Raw genomic sequence first — 22037 nt, forward strand, 5'->3', positions numbered from 1 at the left:
TACTTGTTAGCATATGAGAGTAAATCGAACGTACCTCTTGTTTCGACATTGTTGCAAACAGTCAGATTGCCAAACTGTGGCCCGGGGACCATCAAAGGACTGCAGTTTAAGGACAAGACAACAACTCTTTTACTTATAATGTATCTAGTTTATTGAAATCTGGCTGATAAAAAAAAGCATTTGTTATGTTATCATAGCCAGGTATCTTGTTGTTACTATGTGTATACATGTCTGAATGAAATGCAATAAACAATTTGTTTTGTGCCACATGGCCTAATACAAAAAAAGTGGGGACAGGGAAAAAGAACACAGAATAACTTTCCTATCTTTATTTACAGCATATTAGATGTACAAAACCATAAAAATATACATATACGTGTCTTCTAAGACAGGTGAAAAGCTCAATTCTATTTTACAGGACTTTAATTTATTTCATGTATTCTGAACAGTTGTCTTTGGTTGCTAGTAAATAATACAAAATATATTGACGCATACTCATTCACACGCCTTGAAACATCAAATACATGAGCCACCAGCAATGCTACACTGTCAAACATGTACGTAGTTACTACAATACATTAGAGTTTCACCTAAAAACTTTTTACATCATATACAACACATTCATCAGAATAATTGCTTTCGTGGTGCCACTACGTCTTTAGTAGTGCTAATGTTCCAGGTATAAACATTTGTGCTATATTTGTTTCAGCAGTATTTCTGTGCATTATGCTCTACCTGTGTGTTAAAACTAGATACGCACTCTATATACAGCATCACTGACATTCAACATATATCTGTTTAGCTATCACATTTGTTTTTCATCAAGATGATATTAGCAAATGTCTCATAATGTTGGCACGAACATCATTGAATCCTGAAAAGGTGACTTTAATATCTAAAGTCATTACAATTTCTCTGATGTTTATGAAAAGACAGTTTCCAAATTTCCAAACAAAGTGATCTAGAACCATCCAGAGACACACTTAAACACTTTTTTCTCCCTCTATTTGTCCATTTTGTCTTTCAAATGTATCGAGTGTGTAGTCCGCTCCAGTGTCGCTCCATGAGAAAACGGGTAACTTCAGAATAATCTTAAAAGGGAAATTGGATAAAACAGATACTGTGGCCAGCATGTAATCTAGGTTTTTCACAAGATATCCAGAAACTTTCAGTCTTAAGGGCGAAGGAATCTCAGAACTTTGGAGCGCAGGAAGCGGATGAATGATTTGGGGAACATTTCTCTTGATTCTTGTGCTGTGTAGTTGAAGAAGTTTTGAGGGTGAGCCAGTACATCGAACAACGCCATCATGAGCTTCTTGTCCTGATGAGAAAATGTATTGCATTAATGGAAACCAAAAAAGAATATGAATAAGTCTGTGAGCATCACCCTTTTTTCCACCAGTATCCAAAAGAGGGCGCTACATGCTTACTGGGCCTCAGGACAGAAGGAAAAGGAAAACTCATCATGAAATGGAGGATAGTTAAAGATAATCAAAATTGAAAACAGGTGCAAACTTAAGTCATCCGAGACTGCTGCAGAAACTTAAATATATAAAAATTACAAAAACAATTAACAGTTTTTCTAGATTGCCAATAATGTGTTCTATTTAATATTGACAAAGAACACCAGGCGCAATACAGATCAAGTGCCAAGATGTACATGAAACATTGTAATACACAACCATTTGTAAAACGTTTTGGCTAAATATTCTCCAGATTTAGAATAAACAACCTAAAAACACGGATAATCCATATCAAACATTTGTACTATAGCATACCTTGAGAATGTCCTGGTGATTCTCTGAAGCGTATAATCTCCCATCTCTGACTATGTCTTCTATCAATTCTTGGTAGTCCTCTGAAACAAACAAAGTCAATAAACATTGATGTAAGCAATCAAACCAACTAAGATCAGATAAGATAATACATACTTAATTGATCCCAAATTAAGATTTGTTTTCGCTACAGCAGCAGGTTAAGACAAGGCATTGCAAACAGTTTGAAAAATGAAAAAAATACATGAGATTCAAACATCTCAAAATAGACAATAAAACAGAACTAAAAGTAAGATATATTGAAGTTGACAATGAGAGATAAAAATCCCTATATAAATAAAAACTATGAAGGGCCAAACATGTGACAACACACTGACGTAGCGGCATCATCGTTATTGCACAAAACATCACATATCCATGTTTTTTCTTACCGTCATATGTCACATACGGGACCTGGAAGCCTTTGCCACTGTTTCCCTCGTTGGACCTGAACTGGACCCAGAGCCTTTTTGAGCGGGAGGTGAAAGCAATGGGACGTTCGTATGTCTGACAAGTCTCGTAGGTTGTCACAGAGTTTGAGAGAGCTGTGAAATAAATGAGCCCACAGGACGACATCTATGATTATAATTGGAATGTAACAAATTATTAAAACATCCCAAATGTATTTTTAAAAATAATAATAATGCCACACAACCAAAACAATAATCCAATGGACTGTTAACACAATTGTGTATTATATGTGCAATGCCCATAGTCTTATACTGGTTGGGAAATCAAGATTTTCAATTCTGGTATCAAGTTGGTTATAATGTTGGTAACATTATTATGTAAATAATTATGCATATAAAAAAAAATAGGTCATATTCAATTCAGCAAGGATCATTAAGGGGGCATCCTTATATTGTACAATAAATCGATGTTGTTGTTTTGGTGAAAAGCCCATCTAGTAACCTACTGTAATCTCAGTAAGACAAATACATTAATGAAAGCTCATGTTGGTTTACTTGGTAACATTTAGTGTAAAGTAACAGTTAACCCATTGATGGAATAGTTTTGAGTAATTTAACACAAACGTACAGCTCTTTCTCATGACTAAGTAGTCCCCACACTCATCCTCAATTGGCAGGAAGATTTCTGGGACGACAATCAGGATCCTGCGTTTGGGCGGGGGGTTTATGGTCCAGGTGCACTCTACGTTGGCGGGGTAGTTCCCCGGGTAGTTGGGGGACTCGATGAAGCCAGTCAAATCTCCCAGCTCTCCTCCACAATGTCGGTCTGTAAAGTTATTTGTCAGATTTGTTTCTTGGTGCAACAAAGTGAATAATCTGGAACTGAATCCTAAACTTCATTTTCAATGTGTTTGATTCAGGGACTTTATTGCGTACAGAGATACATACTTTTGCATTGCATGATGTTAGTGGAGCCATCGAAGTCGGTGGTGGTGTTTCCAGGGCAGGAGACACAGTAGTTCTGTCCAAACTCTCCTTGGTACGCGCCCATGGGACAGCGGATGCAGCGGTGAGTGCTGCTGTTGTAGTAATGTCCCGGAGAGCACTGGACTGCAGGAGCCAATGACAGTGATGGAGGGCTGTTAGTTTCTGAAGATCCCAATACTCACTTTTATAGTTAATTTTGAACATCTCTAATATATGTGTCTATTATTTGTTATATCATACAAATTATTAAACGCTTACAAAGGACGGTTACCAATTTACTCAGGTAATGCACTTTAGTACAAAAAGAGGTACTACACTTGTCTGTTCCCTTGTCCTGAATGAAAACATCTCGTTTGAATCTGACCCACTGCCTCCATGTAGAGACAAAACAGCAGCTGCAGAGGGCAGCAGAGTTCCTGTCGACACCCAAAAGGAGCTCTGAAGACCACATGACAGCTTTGTTATGAACGTTGTTTGTGTTTTTTTAACCAAAGAACCACAAATGTTTCACAAATTTGACAGGTTTTATAACCACCCTCAGTTCCATAAATCCCATCTGATCTCTTTAGTTATATTTAAACATTAGACATGAACTTAACTGGAGTTATTTCTTATTACCCTAAAACAACAACAACAGCAACAGAGGTTAATATGGCACCTTTGGTCTCGCAGTCCTGAAAGGTGACAGCCCCGATGCGCTTGGTGATCAGATTCCCCCCACAGGAGAAGCAGGTGGTGCGTCCCACCTCAGGCTGGTACGTTCCCAGGGGACAGGGCAGGCAGGGGGTGAAGCCGTCATGGGAGTACTGACCCGGGGAACACTGACCTGAACACACACAAGCATTACGTTAAGTCAGAGTGTGACATATTAGACACAGCAATGTTTTTGGTCAAATGTTATCCTTATAACCAAACTGTGAAAACTGCATCAATTGAATACATATCATTTCAAGTGTTTCCTTTGCAATTTATCATGTTAAATGTAATAGAAGATACTGTCTTCTTCCATTAAGATAAGATACAACCAAGCTTAAGCAAATGTCAATGGCATGATGCCATGTTTACTCTGCACTGCATTGTATAATTCAACAGAGTGCAACTGCTCTGTGACTAATACAATCTGGGAGCCAGATTCTTGTTGTTTAGTCTGACAGGGGAGATGAGATCTTGGATTGAGTCATAAAGTGACTCCAATAACAGAAGGACACCAAAACATGGTGGCTCCTTCTGTTATTATTCAAGACTTTAAAAAAAAAACTTCACCTTTTGAGTGAAAATTAATCTTCAACATCTAAGCTCAAGCTCCTTTGGCTTTACACAAAGCAGAACATCTGCCAGGGAGAGATCTCTATCATGCACCACCGCTTCCTCTGTGGCTCAAATTCACAAAACAGTTACCTAGATTATGTGTCCTTCTGTGCCTTTTTTCTTTTTTCGCCTTATTATATTTCCCCTTTTTCATTTTTAGATCTTTTTGTTTTATTGTACATCCTCTCTTATAAGTGTTGCACGCTTTAAGCTATGGTCATTACCGACATGAGGCAATTCATAAAAGCCAAATGCAAAGATTTATTTATCCTAAATATCTGAGAAATGCAACCGAATACTAAAACATTTGGTAAGTCATTTTAGGTGTTGACTAGAGAGGATATGATCCTACTGCCAGTAGCCGCTTAGCTAAGCTTAGCATAAAGACTCGAAACAACTAGTCTGGGTCCATCTAAAGGTAAATTTGATAAATGTACACTTTTCCCAACTAGTCATACTATTCTAGTAATGAAATGGTCTTTGTCATTGAGGTCCTTTTTGTAGTTTTCTGCCTGTTTTAACCACGAAAAGTACTTTGTAACATTGTTTGAGAAGTGCTGTGTAAATAACGTTTATTATCACTAGCCATTGAGGCACATTTGTGATTTTGAGTTAGATTCATCAAATTGACTCAATAGTCTCACCTCCGCACTCTGACAGGTTTCCAGCGCCAACCACCTTGGAGAGTTCTCTTCCTTCAGGTCTGGGACAGACTTCACAAGATGTCTGTGCCTCCTCGTCCTGATAGGTTCCAGCCGGACACAGCACACACCTTCCCTGATCCCCGTCATAGTGTGTCCCAACACTGCAGCTCACTAAAGATCCATTAAAGGTTATTAACAGGAGACACAGCAGATGGCAAGGGTACAAATAGATCACCATGAAACATGACATTTGGATTACAAGTTTTCTGAATTATTTTTGTTTAAATATCCAAATAAAGATTTAAAAATTGGAAAGGTCCAGGATCATAATTTTTGTTTCATTTTTTATGGAGTCAATGTTTTTGACTGGGTGAATTTCGGATATCTGTTTTATAACTACATAAATCAGGACACACTATCAGCAGACATAAACAAATCTATTTAGGTAATGTTTTTAGGAATAAAATGTTTTATAAGTAAGGGTCTGAATTATATATGGGAATGTCTGTGTGGTTTGGTAAAAATAAGTGACACTGAAGTGGAGATTTCTGGCTAAGAGGATAAGATGAAAGATCATTTCTAGAAAATTGCCTTTAAAGATATGTTTTGCAAAATTCTATACATGTTGCTGCAGGTCAATAGGGTAAAAAACTTAAACTAATAGATTTCACCAAAAAGCATCCCCAATGATCATCCTAAATGATCACTTACAATAAGAACATTTTTATATATAACACGTTTTCTGAAATGTGTGCATTTCGAAGGTTTTCTTTCCACTGATGTGAAAGAAGACATGTTATGGAATCTAAAAAGCCTGAACACTTAAAGTTGACCAATTCATGTTTGTGCCTGTAGTTTCTCTCTTTAATTCAAGGATTTACTTTGTGTTAGACTCACACACACATGTGCATCCCTGACTGTGCACAGAGCAATTTCTGACTAAGTCCTGCTATGTTTCTCCAAGGCACTGCCAAGCTTGTGGTTGTTTTTCACATCGCTGAGAGAGGATAATTTTGTCTTGGTACTAAACACTCTATCAAAAAGAACATTGTGATACAATACCACATCGGAACAATGTAATTATTTAAGCCGGTGAAATAAACATTTCCTCACAAACTGAACACAAACACTTAGGGTAATACATCCAAAACAGACAGAGGTGTATGAACTGTAATTTACATCCACTGAGCAGCCAGATCAGTGTCAGGAAGTGAGGGAGAAAATGTCAAATGCAGACATCAACAATTAAATCAGTATGCCCTGTGGCGACACATAATTAAACAGTGCTCACCACACTGGAGATTTACACCATAAATACAGCCGTTCAATAGCATGACAAGACCATTAAAGTAACCCAGACTTCATCAGCTGCCTCTCATGTGTAATCAAACAGGACCATGTACGTACTTGAAAAACATAAACACAGTGAAGAGCATCCTCAACACATCAAAGGCTGAGCCTCAACAATTCATCTGACAGATTTCAGAGTTTTACTTGCACGTCAATGAACAGTACAAGTATAACTCACCCTGTAAATAGTTCAACACACTGCACGGTATCTTTAAATGCTGCAACTGGTTAAAGTTACGAAGGGTACTATTTTTGCTTTTTCACCAAGACATATTTGAAAATGTAGGAGAAGTAAACGAGGGATACATCCTTTTATGGACAACTAGACTATAAATGATAAATAAAGTGATTGTTGTTTTTTTCGTAGCGTATATCAAATTTGTGAAAATATAGAAATACAGTAAATTATCCTGGACAAAACTAATTTTGCAGGGTCTTCAAATGGACCATCAGAGTATGTTTCATTTCATTAGTGTGTAGCCTAATATTTGTTTTGCCATGATACCTAAATAAAGAGTTTCACTCATTAATCGTGTTAAATGTAGTCTTATTACATATGTTCTCATCAATTTGCACATTTCAATTATGAGAGAAAAATAGCATTTAGCTAAAGGTTAGAGATCACAATAAATGATACAGTTTTGGCATGGATTAGCTGTAATGGAAAAAAATAGAAGAATTGTTGGTCCATCTCAATTCAGGATTTGATAACAGAAGAATACATTTAGCTTTCAATTGTTATTAGCAACATTTCTGAACTTAAATAAATCAAGTTAAGTTATGAGATGCGTGCTGTGATGTTTATCTCAGTGTTTCTTTTGTTCCAGTGAACTGCTGGGTCTGTGGACTTTAAAAGTAATGAGACTCAACATGGAGGAATTGGAAATGTTCTTGCAAACCAACTTTAAATAGGCAGCCAGACAAAATGACTGAGACAAAAGAGCACCAGCCCACTCCACAGCTGCCTTTGTGCGCCACATCTGACACGTCCTAATACTTCATGCAACATGGCTGTGCGTAGGGGAGGAACTTTTAATTCCACCATAAGCACCCTCGCCTCTTTAAAGGCAAACACAGAAGCAAATCAAAGAGAGTATTTCCCTCTTATCTCACAAAAGTGCAAAGGCTTGATTAAAGGGACCAAAGCACCGTTTTGCTTTTGGTTCCTCCCATTCAGAGTGATGCCTGTAATTAATTTGGGAATTACTGCGTCTGTCTGATGGTCTTCAGAACTTGACTTGAAAACTGAAGCTGATGTCACACAAGAATAAATCAATTAAATCCCAGCACAAACTGTGCCTCGGCTGCAGCCTCTAAGCTGCCTGTAAGCAGAGAAACTACTATCTACAAAAACTCGACGCACAAGAACTTTAACGTAGATCCATTTTACGTGGCTCAGCAAAATGTAATTCTCTCAAGAGCAGTTCATTTCTTGGAGCCCATTGTTTATTCTGAAAGACCATGAGGAGCCATCATTGCATTGTCCTCTAACAGCTTTTATTTGACAGAGGGAAGCAGTGAGAGAAGAGAGAGAGTGAGAGTGAAAGAGAGAGAAAACCTTGAAGCCTTTCAAATGCAAAGAACGCTTCTATAGAGTCCTCGAATTGATGGCCCCAAAGAGGTTTAAAAGACCTTTCACCTCTATTCAAGTCCTCAGTCTTTGCCTACTTGATGACATAGGAAAACACTACGGTATCACAGTGGTAAGGAGCTGAACCCAATAAAAGGGGTCAGGTTTCTGAATCCCCCCATTCTGCTTGGCCCAATCACTGCCCGCGCCCATCAAGCCGAGGCCCAAACAACTGATGCTAATTGATTCCCATGGTGTGGCTGAAGTCAATTCTCTTTAGCAGTTTAGTGGCTGGGGGTCATGCAAAGTGGCCCCAGTTGGGGGGCAGGGGGACACAGCACTCAAACTGCCAGCTTGAATCAACAGCACTTCCTAAACATCTTCAATGTTAAAACAAACACGCAAACAAGTTGACTACAACGGTCAAATAGACGTTGACGCTCACCATTCACATCATCTCTGGATCGTTTGTGATCTGTATTCTGATGCTGTCACATACTGGCAACTATCAGCACTACACATGTACATTGGAACAATTATTTATTTACATAATTACTCAACTAAGTCATTTTATATAAACAGAGACAACTTCTTAGATTAAATATTAAGCAAACCAATCAATGAATCAGGACAAATGCTTTAAAGGGTGCACGGAGGTGAATGGATATTTTTCTCCAAATGCACAAGAGGCTGTGTTGTCATCTCTGTGAGGCACTGAGAAAAAACCCTCAAATGGGGTTTTCAATGGAGTGGGCAAACTGAAAAGGACTAAACTGCACTCGGAGCTAAGCCAGAGCGGGAGCTGGGGGAGGAGGGGGAAAATATAGCTCTTTTAAAGAGTTGGAGGTTAAGAAGAATGCCTTTCAGCCCCCTCCTCCTCCTCTCCCAAATTACATGTCTACACCCCTGCCATGGCCAATAGACTGCTTAATGTTGACCTGAAAGCATAGCGGGGGAGTTAAGGAATCAAGACACTTAGGACTTGTGTAACTGAAAGATAGAAATAATGAACAGCAGTTTAGGTTTAAATCATGTCAGCACCGCTCAACAGCAGAAGCAGCTTTGATGTTAATGACGAGGCCTAAAAGATATGGTGCTACAGAGAGATATATGCAGCATAAAACTAATGAGTTTCTTTCAACAAACGTTATCTCCAGAAACGACTAGGTAGTTGTTGTTGTCTTAGACGTTTCAGTGTCCAGTTTCAGTTTAACTTCCATCACCCCTATTCCTCAAGGTTCAAAGAGGGGAAAACCTTAAACATACAATGGACTTTTGGGAGGTTAACCAAAGATTTGGGTATAAGTCTCATTCATACATCTTTAACATTGACGATAGATATGTGCATATATAAAATTAACTGCTAACCATTTGAATACATATTTAGACATCTCAACAGATAAAACGCACCAGTTTCCTCTCACTGTTTTAAAGCATTGTGCTGCAGGCAACAAACTGTCTGTGAGGCCCGAAACTAGGGGCGCACGGTCCCTACAGCCAGAGAAAACACATGCCAGCCTCCAGCTCCCAAACACTGACAGTGTGCGGTCTTATTTAATGAACATTTTCTCCATCACAGGTTGTATATAAAACCCCTACCGAGATGCAACCGCTACCAGGAGACCTGCCATGGGCCCTCATGTTACACTCTTATCCCATGGAGATGCTGGAAGATCTCACAGCTTGGAGGCCCAACAACAGTCTCTCTGTTCTTCCCTGGAGCTCGCTCTCCCCTCCAACACGCTCATTACGGCATGTCTGCAAACCAAATATGGCACTCATCTGGCCAACACCTGCTCCAAATCCAATCATTAAACCAGCTTGTCTAAATATATCTCACTGGCGTGGACCATTTAAATTGCTTTGAGACAGGACTTTACGTCTACTGTGTGTATAGGACTTAGTCAGAAACATGGCTGCATGGTGTAACAAAAGCAGTGGGATCTGCACTCTTGAGAGATGAAAAGAACAATATCTACAGAACAAGTGATGACGGGCTAAATGGTGTGTCGTAACCTTTACCACGCTTCCTGAGTTAATAACAAGTAAATAGACAAAACAACTCACCACACTTCCTGCCCATCAGCACCTGTCCCACCCCACAGTGCCCTGGCACTTCTGCTGGTTTGCCAAGAGTCTTAGCGAGCTCGTAGTCAGACCCAGCGAAGTGGAGGTGGAACTGTTCCCGGTTTATGGACTTCCTCAGGGTCCGGATGGTCTTCCTGAGCCTCTTCTCGGAGCGCCGGCGCACACAGTTCAGGTCACAGCTCTCTGCTGAGAGAAGCATTTAATTTCACAACTGTTTCCACAGCAAAACGTGATCCCCAACACCTATAGTGAAATTCATGCGTGGATGCTCGCATGCTTGCTTCAACACTCACAAGAATGTACCATCAAGTCAGCAGAAAAGCAATTCAGGCCAACACTTTTCCAAGAATTCAAGGAATTAAAACAAAAAACAGCTACATTCTGAGTCCCAACCTAGAGCCCACCACCATATTAAAGTCAAAACAGGAGATACTTTAACAGTTTAGTTTGTTTAGTGATGAACAGACAGCAGCGAAAGAAGGATGGTGAACGAGAAGCAAAGGCAGGCAGAGGAGAAGCGCAGAGAGACCAACCTGTTACCTCCTCTAGGTTCACATCCAGCTCAAACTCAGCTGTTATCGAGGAGCCGTCCTCCTCCCCAGCTTTCCTGCCATGGCGGCTGCGCATTCGCTGTCCGGACGAGGTGCAGCGCAGGCTCACATAGCTGAACTGGACATTTTCAGTGAAGAGGAACCTGCTATCTGTGGACATGTGAGACAGCCACCCCCCCCCCAAGACCACGCAGACAAACAGAAACAACACACACAAACGCACAATTGTTAAAATAATCAAAGACAGTGTTACAGAGAAGAAATAATTAATGTACATTTGATAGGGAATGCCACAACATACACAGATTGAAAAAAAAAAGTCTGCAGTTAATTTGATCATCTTTTTGTCGTTGTGAACACTGATAAAAAGGATGAGATGTCATAGTGACAATTTCCTTTATTTGAAACAATTATGTGACTAAGAGGGATGTAAAAGACCATGCCGAGTCCTTTTGGAGAAGCAAAATAATCCTACAATCGGAAACCCATTTGATTGATGGCTATGTCAGACCCAACTGAAAGGCAGGCTATGGCTAATTACATCCTCCCCTGTCACTGCCAGACAAAGTGCTGCTCTGAGATATTCAAGACACTCAAAACCACATCACTTTCCCCACAAATGTCTTTCAAATTTGCCTTTGGTTTTTGGTTTACTTTGAAGCAGCCTTCAGGTCTAGTCTGTCTTCTAAAGGTTGTGGTTTTAGGCTTTAGATGCTGGCAGCTCTTGGTAAACCCTAAATGTTTTTTAACCAGTAACATGAAGGAGCTGTAGTTGCTTCTTGCCTTTCTGTGATCTTGTGTTTGGAGGCATTGTTGTGTTTGTTGTGTGGCAACCTCTGTACCTGAGTGTGCTGAGTTCAAGCTCTCCTTGAGTTTCTCCTGACTTCGTTTTAGGTTGCATTTTGCAGAGCCAGACCTAAAGGTGGCTGTAGTCTTAATGCGTGGGACACTGGCCGTTTCTGGACCTGCAAAACAGAGGAACAGAAAAACTTGTCATTTGTATCTACTTATATATCTGATGTAAACAAGGGAAGCATTGGTTGATCCTGAGATACAGTTTTGTGTGGCAGAGTGGAAACATAGATGTAGATATGTGATGTTTTTTGTACTTGCCTAAGCAATGCAATCCACTGTTGTTCTTTTGTGTGTCAGCCAAGCAGATCAGAGGCATTCCACAGGTCACCGTGTATGAATCCTCCGTCCCTGAAAACACACAAGAGGCAGTGACACACAGAGAAAAGTTAGGGCCAGAAAAGCCGAGTCAAGAGAGAGCAAACAGGCAGCTTGTAGGAACACGAAGAGCCACCTCGCAGATTGATGTTGACAACTAGCACAGCCTGACTAACAGACTAATTGAATTGCCATTAGCATGCATTAGCAGTGCTGCATTAAGAGATACCTGACCTGTACTGGGTCATAATGTTTGAGTCTAATAATGCTAAAGAAAATCAATGGTGCACCAGACTGAGGGGTGTCATGTTAACTGATAAAACATGGTGTAGAAGTAAAGGTTCTTACTATTTACCGCACATATGGGAGCCTCATGTTTAGTGAACTTTGTCAGAGCTCTGTTAAAGATTCAACCAACAATCAATTTTAATCTTGACCGACTTTTATCGTTTTAACGAGTACTAGTGATTCATTCATTAATTAGTCAACACTCTCTGCAGCTGCTTCACAGTGACAGCTATTCAGCAGCCACTTCCGTTTAGTAAAACAGGAACTAGTATTATATCATTACATTACATTTAGCTGACGCTTTTATCCAAAGCGACTTACAATAAGTACATTCGACCAGGAAGACACAACCTTGATTATATCATAATCTCTGTGTCACCTTTAACTAGTATTATATCATAATCTCTGTGTCACCTTTAGGGTAGAAAAATGTATCCTGATTTATATTTTTTTGCAGTTTAAATTAAAAATAAATTCACCGAGTGAAACTGACTTAATCACAAAGTACAGCAAGCTTGAGCAGAAGACTGATGCTTTTATTTGAGTGACAAATAACAAGATCGGGAAAATATGTAGGAGTAACAAGACTCCTATGTTTGCTTAAGGGTATGCGTATGCACAGGTGTTTAGCAGGGTAGATGTGGTTTATAAGAAGAAAACCCTCAAAAAAAGATGGATCTGCAGGTGAAGGGAGTTGACAATTTGGCACATGTTGGTTTCTTTTGCAAATGTTGAACATTTGCCGACAAACTATATCCTCTGCAAAACTTGGAAAAATGGGAAAAAAACTGTAGGTAAACAGGTTAATCATGTTATATGGAGATCTGGCAAAACCAACTCACCACTGCTGATGTGAACTTGGGACTGGCATGTCAGGAAGCAGCGGTCCCCTCCCTCCTGCTTACTACAGTTCAAGGTAGGTTTAGAGGGGGGTTTAACAGGTGGGTAACCCTCAGCCTCTAGATGGAAATCACAACAAAACTCCAAGGTAAAAAAATAACAATTGTTGTTGTGACAAGGAGGAAGATGATCAGAAAGTCCAACATCCTAACAGCACCAACAGCATCGACGGGTTGTTGATGTTTAACTCAAGCACAAGAAAACCAAGTGACAGAGAATCAAAGAGAAAAAGAGAACAGAATTCAAAGTATCTCCTGTTTTTGTCCCCCAAGTTTTTGTACAAAATGTGGGATGTCACACAATTTCCAACAGCACTCAACAGATAGGCCTCTGATGTAGGAAGAGGCATTGGCTTACCAATGCAGTCCTTTTTGTTCCAGTGTAGCTTATAGCCATGATGGCAAAAGCATTCAAATCCACCCATGGTGTTCTCACAACCCTGTTCACAACCGCCATTGTTCACACTGCATTCATTGATATCTGAGAGGAAAAGGAAAAATCATTATTATAATTACAGGCTCCATTTTCCCAACACCTCACTGAGCTCTTTTGTAATGCTTTTGAGCCTAACACCTCTTTAAATTGGGCACTTGTGTGTTACGCTCAAGTTGCTCTGCAGACTCACCTCCGCAGTGGGCCAGCCCATACATGGTGTAGCCTTTGTTGCACAGACATTGAAAACCACCGGGGGAGTTCACACACGTGTGGTCACATGTCCGCTCGAAATAACATTCATCTATATCTGTAATCAAAATCAGGCAGGTGTCATAAGAGCGAGGCAGTCAGTTGCAATCTTCATCAGGAGGGAATTCCCACCCACAGACACACATCTCACTTGATCTTGAAATGTCACACTCACTCAAAGGACACATGTTTGCTGCATCAGATATAAATTGGCTTTTGATAGTTATAACAGGTCAAACGAAGGCAGTGTTGCATTGAGGCCCCTGAAATTATATTTTAGTTGCATCAGTTCAGCATCATTAAAAGTATAGACCTAATAAAAAAAAGTACTATAACACAAGAAAGGAAGCTATCTAATAATAAACTATGTGAGACTAGCGTATAGCAAAATCCGAGAGAGATGCCAAAGTTATAAGTGTTTTCAGATTTTTTTGGTTGTTATTTTAACAGAAAACCTGTTTTTTGGTGATACAAAAAAAAACATCTTCTGGTGTGGTCATATCCCTCTCCCTCTCATCTCATTTAAGAAAGTCCCAATCCACTTTGATGACTGCCCAGAATTTGAAAATAGAAATTCAGGAGCCATTTCTACCTTGACAAGAGCGTTCATCTGTTAGCAGCTTGAAGCCTTTCCTGCAGTTACACTCGAAGCTACCGATGGTGTTCCTGCAGAAATGTTCACAGCCGCCGTTGTGAGGCTCACACTCGTCAATATCTGTGGAGAAAAAGGTGATATTTTGACATAGTTGGTTAAAGCGGTCTTTCAACAGACTGCTCCTCTCCAATGAGGATTATTTTGTGGACTAGCAGACTGACCTTTGCATGTTTTTGCATCCGGCTGCAGAGTAAAGCCGACCGGGCAGCTGCAGCGCACGCCTGTGGAAGTGTCTTTACAGGTGCAGTCACACCCGCCATTGTTCACCGCACAGGTTTCTGAAATGTAAACACACAATGTGAACATTTGTGAATGACCTTCTAATAAAAAAAACTTTAAAAAATGTTTTATTATTATGTCAGATACTTTGTTAAACAGAACTTGATTTTCTGAATATTTTGATATTATATCTGGAAGACAGAGTTGATGAAAATAACAAACAAACTATTTCTTCCATGGATTTCTTAATACTGTCTAACTGAGAATACTTATTGAGATCATAACTAAATTAAATGTATATACTGCTTTTAATACATTTGTAAATAATGATTGAAACAGAGAAATTATGCTCTAATACACAGGTGCATAGTTATGTTTGGATGTAGAGCACATGCATACACTGGTTAGGCACATGTTCACACCTAGGTGTACCTTAACAACATATTTTATTCACAACAAAAGACAAGTCTCCCGGAGCTCAGGTACTAGCCTTGTACTTGGTAAAGTGCCAAAGTTAAAATGTTTTACATAGATCGAGTGACCCAAAATCACACAGCTGTTAAATACTAACGATACAATAAAAGATTCACACCCTGCCCTTCCCAAATGGAAGGAAAACGTGAAATGTACCACACTGTCACAAATGCATTTTTTGCAGGGGGGAAACTGGGGGCGAGAAAACGAGTGCACAGTCATTTCACAGTTTGCTCAAAAGACTGAGGAATGCATCGGTTTACTAGACATTAGTCCTCTCCCCTGTCTGACACCCCTGAGTGGTTACTGGCAGCCAAATACGCTGTCACGTAAAAACACTGACTAAAACTTCTAGCTTCTGAAGGAGGGAGTGTAGCTGTTACCCATTAACAGTCTTCGTTTGACCCGTTTGTCCACCTCTGTGAAGGATGTGGCGTTGTGGTCTGCAGATTCGGTGGTGGCTTCATCTCGTTCTGTGACACACAAAAAAAACTATAATTAACAGAGTAAGAATGTTACATACATTCCCTACATTTCATAACTAACAGAAGCAGATATTGACTCTGTGTGTTTGTCTGGGTCACCTTTCAGTAACCAGATGCATGTTTACAGCTTGCAGTGGCTTAGTGTGCATCAGATAACATCAGTAAAATGAATCTTGAGACAACATCGCAGTGATACGCATCGACCTCACACACACTGCTGCTGGAAGGAGAGATATTACCCAATATCTGATGGCTGATCCTTATCCCTCATAACTATTGTGTGGAAATATGCACACTTCATAACAGGAGAACTAGCACAGAGGTTTCCATATACTTTGTTTTCATTTAGTCATCAAGATAGCCTCTGTATTACTGCACTGTAAGATGATCCTGCAATGTGCATAACTTAAAGGGCCCATGTCATGGCCATTTCTACTGATCATAATTCCATTGTTGAGGTCTACTAGAATAGATTTATATTGTGCAATTTTCCAAACTCACATTGGTTTCTCATACAGCATCTCTGTGTAGTATGTGTATTCACTCTCTGTCCTAAACGGCTTGTTGGAGCTCCTGCCCCCCCTCCCTGTGAGCCCAGTGGCCGTCTGCGAGACAGCGAGACACAGCGAAACCCAGCCCGAAACACACACACACACGCAGCCTGGCTGGGAGTTTGTGTATGTGCTCAGGCTGAGTTCCGCGGTGTCTCGCTGACCCCACACCAGTGAGCCAGCTCACAGTGTCCCGCTCCTCACAGCAGCGAGCCTCGCAACGTCCGCGGATTGGTCCAAACGTAACGGCTCTGCGGACGTGACTTAACGTAACGTTATGCCACTATACCCAAATACGTCACTATACCCAAGAAGTAGACAATGGAAAAAGAGAAATCTCCAACGAGGCGTTCTGGGGCAGCACAGACAGGTCTTTTCTGTGTTAGAGTTTTACTCGCTACAGGTAGTACTTTGAGGGTTTGTAACTTTGCAGACCGTTTACATGCAGAAAAAGCTACATAACACACAAGGGGACAGGTAATAACCGGAAAAGCATGACATGGGACCTTTAATGTTTTGTTATATTCTAAACAGAAATTATACTGATTATGGGGGGGGAATGTTGAACCTAAAACATGAGATATCATTCCCTTTCTGTTCATATGTAAACACAACCAGCGTACACTGATGGACAGGTCTGGTAGATGATGTTCTTTTTGAACCACAAGTGCAAAGAAATCAAAAAGCTACTCAAACAACCAGTTTTAACATCAAGTTTCCTGTTGTGTTTTTTCCTTCGATAGCTTAAAAGATGTTAAAATTATTTAATTCCGCACTTAACCCTCCTGTTATCCTTGGGGTCAATTTGACCCCATTCAATGTTTAACGTATCTAAAAAAAATGGTTCACATAATTTTTTTTGCTTAGTATTTCATGACTTTTCCTAATTTAGTGAGGACTAATAGGTAAACATAAAATGAACATGAAGATCTTTTTTAAATGTCCTGTACGCACTTTGAACGCATTGGTGTTCCTTGGAGTCAATTTGACCCCAGGCTGTTTTAGTAGTATAAAACATAACAATGTCAATATTTTACACATATTTGTGTTGATTGTGTAGGATGATATTGAGGTATTGATATTACATGCAAATGTATCATTGTAAAACAAAACTACCCTCTGCTTTAGTTATTGGTCCTTTAACAACATCAAAAAGATCTTACTTTTTATTTCAGTCAGAGAGATTTGATGGTGATTTATATATTTTTCGATAGTCACATAATAGGAATTCCGAATGTATAAAGGGGTCTGTAGGGGGGAAGGTTGGGTAATGTTTTAATTAAATGGTTATTTAGGTAGTCAACTAAGATACCTAAAGCACCATAGATATACATGTTGGTTGGACCCCAGAGGATAAAGGGTGTATAGTACATTTGAGGATAACAGGAGGGCTAAGGTAGCACTATTTAAATCATCCGCTTGTTTAAGCTCTTCAATCAAACCCAGGACCCCATTTTCAACCACATAAAAGGATTTTGCTCAATAATCCATCTACAGAAAAAATAAACGAGCAATGAGTAAGGATAAAAAAACTACCACGGTGAAAATGTTATTTTGCAAAATTAATCTCATCTCAAAAATCTATGTTTTTTAATGCTGAACAATAGCATAAATTGAAAGTTGTCTAAACATTTTCCTATAAATCAGTCTAATATATTTGGTTTGGAAAACTGTGTACCTCTAAAATGTGCAGTAATGTGTTAATTGAATGATGGCGGGAGAAGGTTTGAAATGACAGCTATTTGAAGGTCAGTTGGATTTAAAGACAATATGGATGTGAGGATATTAAAGAAGAAAGCAGATTACAGAAAAATAAAGATATATAGTGTGACATTTGGTCTTACTTGTTTTTTTTTTTTACAATTTCTCTGTAAAGTCACAACTGAGTCTGCAAACTTACCTACACAGGACCTCTTGTCGGGCTGCAGGGTGTACCTGACGTGACACCTGCATATCGGGCCGTTCTCAGTGTCTTCGCAGGTGTGCTGGCAGCCTCCGTTGCCATGGTTACAAGTTACTGCAGGGGTCAACAACAGGCAGACATGAGACATATTCACAGTGCAACATTTGAAGCCTACTGTGGGCGTGTAGTGCGATGTTAGCTTCATGCCGCGCAGCACGTACAGATGCAGCCTCTCTGGTTCCGGGCCAGCTCGAACCCTGGACGACACTCGCAGGCCACACCTCCTTTGGGTGTCTCTTTGCAGATGTGGGCGCAGCCGTGCTCCTTATTCATACAGTTGAGGCCCTCTGGGATAGAAAGAGGGAGAGAGGTGCACAATGAAACTCTCCTACAGTGACTGACCGGCTCCACACAAAGGCACACACACACTGAGAGATTAGTCCGGCATCCTCAAAGACACTGATTGTTCTCACGCCTTAAATTAAATCCCAAAACATCCACCACTGCGTTATTGTTGAGCACTTCTGAGTAAATATCTAAGCATGGGAAAGGGAAAGGTTTCTCAAAATGTCATTCAATTAAAGCAAAGCCCTGCAAACTCTTCTAATAACAAAGTCACAAAAACATGAGATGAGGTGAATCACCATTTATATAGATGGGTCACAGCTGAGTGGATTGGTCCACAGGATTTTAAAGGGTTGTCAAGACCCGATGGAGTGGAAAGCACTTGCATTTAGGTTGACTTCAGTCAAGGAGACAAAACAAAGAGACTTCAGACTAATCTGTGATACCGACCACATAGACCAGAGTGTTGCAGTTATTAACTTATTTTGTTCTCAGGGACACAGAAATCCCTTTCCCACAGCATGTTGCTGCTGCAGATAAAAGCTCAGTGACGGGAGCCAGCTTGAACCTGTCACCCCTCATTGTGCCGTCAATCTTAGATTTGTATGTGAATATTGCGAACTTACTTGATATATCTTTGTCTTCTTTCACAAACTAATACAATTAGCAATACAAGCCTCCACTCACACAACTAACACAAACTCAAAACCTATTATATATATGAACTAGGCATTGTCTACACTTTCCCACCTGTCAAATATTTAAGCCACATTTAAATGTGTGGGAGTGGGACAAAATGTCTTCAATGATTCAGTAGATGTTGTTGTTCACTCACCCACAGAGCGGTGGATGCATGTGTGCTGGTTGTCGCTGAGGAAGAAGCCTTCTTTGCAGCGGCACTCATAGCTGCCCATGGTGTTAACACAAGTGTGTTGGCACCCTCCATTGTTGAACTTGCATTCATCCACATCTACCAGAAAGCCGATTGATTGCATTAGTTAATAGCATGTACAAAACAATGGCAAAGTATATGTTATTTTCACAAATTAGTTGTTTTTTAAACGTATTGAAATAAAAAAAGTCTGCTTATTCAAGTGTTTACTGTAGAACACATTTCAGACAAATTCTTTAAATCATTCCATGAGCAACACATTAAAACTTTACCAAAGAGGGCTAAAGAAAAGCAGTCTGAGTGTGAGAAACTTCACATACAGCCCACACAAACATGAACTCTTCACCATAGAAGCTCTCTCTGTCTATCACAAAAGGTTATTTACTCAGTGGTTTAAAGCTGATCTTACCTAGACAGTTATGTCCGTCATGTGCCAAATTGAATCCATCATAACAAGTGCAGCGATAATTTCCTGGTATATTGTTGCACTCGTGTACACAGCCACCATTGTAGTCAAAGTCACATTCATCTACGTCTGAGAAGTAAACACCACATAAATGAATGTTCACCTACTCACCACAACATTAAAATCCAAACATTTCCGTATTCGAACAGTAATAACAAGAACTTAACTTGAAAACATATATATATATCATATATCATATCGTATATATATATATATATATATATATATATATATATATATATATTAACTGCAATAAGTGTTAAAGAGTTATAGGAAAGATAAAGGAGCATATATATCAAATACTCCTTTGGGAATTCAAATGTTATGCCACAAAAGATTTAAGAATGATTTGATATGGTAAATACAATCATTTAGATAGCATATCAGACATATAATGTGCCCAAACACAACCCTGCTATAACATTTATTCCCAAACATCCAAACTCTGTGATTCCACTTTGACACTCAGATATGTATGGGAATCAAACTGTTCAACAAAAAAGTAAACACATTACCTTCGCAGTGTGTTCCATCACCTTTAAAGCCTGCTCTGCACGTGCACTTGTATGAGCCTAGGGTAGTCTGACAAATGGCATCAATGTGACAGCCATCACTTCCCTCGGCACATGGATCTGCTGAAATCCAAATGGGTCGTACAGGTCATGATTACCAAAACACATTTCTAGCCAACACACTCAAATAGTCCACTTACACAAATAGCATATGAGCAACATATGATATTTTAAGCGTGTCACGTTTTGTGGGACTATACTCGAGAAGAAGAACAACACAACTCTGATTCAAACTTAAATATAAATGTCCCTTATAATAATAAATATATGAGCCTACAGAAGGCCTTTAGAAAAGAGTAAGAACCTGAAAGTGAAAAGTTAGATAAATAACAAAACGTGATTTACAAAGGTATGTGTACCGGGAGCAAATACATTCCCACGGCAATTTGTATGCAGCTACATTTTTTAAAACTAGCAGAAAGTGTACAAGTCACCACTGGGGAAACACTTCTGAAAGCGTGCGTAAAGTAGTAGACTCCACGACTGGAAAACACAACACACACACATGCACACACACTCACTACAGTCCCACCTCGAATCTCTGGAAGCGCTGCGCTTTGGCGACTATTTAACAAGAGCAAAAACAAACAAAAGTCCCTTGCAGCCCAAATAGCTCCCATGGTGATATGATCCAAGTTTAGAGGTCTTCTCAAAAGGACGCGTACGCACTGAAGTCGTGACCGAGCGTCCGCCTCATTTTCATTCTAGCCTGTCAATCTGCCTCACAAGGGGCTTTTGAAAAGAGAAAGGAGTGAGTAAGTGAATGTGTGTGTGTGTGTGTGTGTGTGTGTGTGTGTGTGTGTGTGTGTGTGTGTGTGTGTGTGTGTGTGTGTGTGTGTGTGTGTGTGTGTGTGTGTGTGTGTGTGTGTGTGTGTGTGTGTGTGTGTGTGTGTGTGCGCGTGTGTGCGTGTGTGTGTGTGTGTGTGTGTGTGTGTGTGAGTGAGAGAGAGAGAGAGAGTAAGAGAGTGAGTGAGAGTGAAAAAGAGAGAGAGAAGAAGAGCGTGCATGCGCCGGTGCGCGTACATGTGAGTGAAAAAAGCCAAGTTTTTTAAGCAGAGCATGCGTAAAGTCGGTCAAATAGCCAATGCAAGACCGGAAATGTCCTTGTGCACCGGCTTATTTGACTAGTGCGTATAATAACCAAACATTAATACTCAAAGCTCATTATCATTACTCAAACAGCTAAAAAAACAAACAAAAACAGCATAGCCTGGCTATGATTGATCGAAACAAACATTATAAAATACTTCCCACTTTTTACTAGGCCCTATGTAATAACATAGTCACGTGATACAACCTCTGTAAACTAACATTTAGGATTGTATTATGGAAGGTATGACCGGAAATTACTTGGGGAAACATGCCGTGATGGTGATGCTTTTACATAGTGAACACTTGCAAACATGGCCTTTGGCATCTGTTTCAACGTCGTACATGCTAAAATACTGTGATAGAAAGACCGAACAAAATTATATGAGAGATGTTATTCAGTGATAGGTTCGCTAACTTAGCCTACCAATACAACTAGTTATGTAAAATTGTTCTGGAGGGATGGATATCAAAATAAGCCAAACAACGTCGTTGCTAGGCAACACACGTTTATCTTGTCTAATTTACAACAGCTTGAACGGATGGATCGCACATTTTAATAATGTTGTTAGCTGTACAGGTTAATCAAATACAAAGATATGGCAGCTAAAATACACAGAAG

At 39.8% G+C, this 22037-nt stretch overlaps 1 protein-coding gene across 8 annotated transcripts; it reads right to left on the bottom strand.

Moving 5' to 3' along the window:
* Nucleotides 1–307: 307 nt before the first annotated feature.
* On the bottom strand, nt 308–21118 carry scube2 (signal peptide, CUB domain, EGF-like 2). 8 transcript variants are annotated; one of them, XM_034217980.1, is made up of 23 exons: nt 20859–21118; nt 20270–20386; nt 19698–19823; nt 19232–19366; nt 18273–18398; nt 18049–18165; nt 15496–15585; nt 14581–14697; nt 14357–14479; nt 13706–13822; nt 13438–13560; nt 13023–13139; nt 11836–11925; nt 11565–11687; nt 10705–10872; nt 10151–10357; nt 5164–5334; nt 3870–4037; nt 3173–3334; nt 2853–3050; nt 2207–2359; nt 1779–1858; nt 308–1321 (listed from the first exon to the last, which is right to left on the bottom strand). In XM_034217980.1, the coding sequence occupies exons 1-23, from the start codon at nt 20944–20946 to the stop codon at nt 1175–1177; spliced, it is 3063 nt and encodes a 1020-aa protein (XP_034073871.1). In that variant the 5' UTR covers nt 20947–21118; the 3' UTR covers nt 308–1174. The 8 variants fall into 8 exon arrangements, with proteins under 8 accessions (XP_034073871.1, XP_034073874.1, XP_034073865.1 ...); XM_034217983.1 differs by having other exon boundaries at nt 10151–10354; nt 20270–20389; XM_034217974.1 differs by having other exon boundaries at nt 20270–20389.
* Between the last annotated feature and the right edge of the window lie 919 nt (nt 21119–22037).

The sequence above is a fragment of the Gymnodraco acuticeps genome, unplaced genomic scaffold, assembly GCF_902827175.1.
Source record: "Gymnodraco acuticeps unplaced genomic scaffold, fGymAcu1.1, whole genome shotgun sequence".
In the NCBI taxonomy this organism is placed as follows: domain Eukaryota; kingdom Metazoa; phylum Chordata; class Actinopteri; order Perciformes; family Bathydraconidae; genus Gymnodraco; species Gymnodraco acuticeps.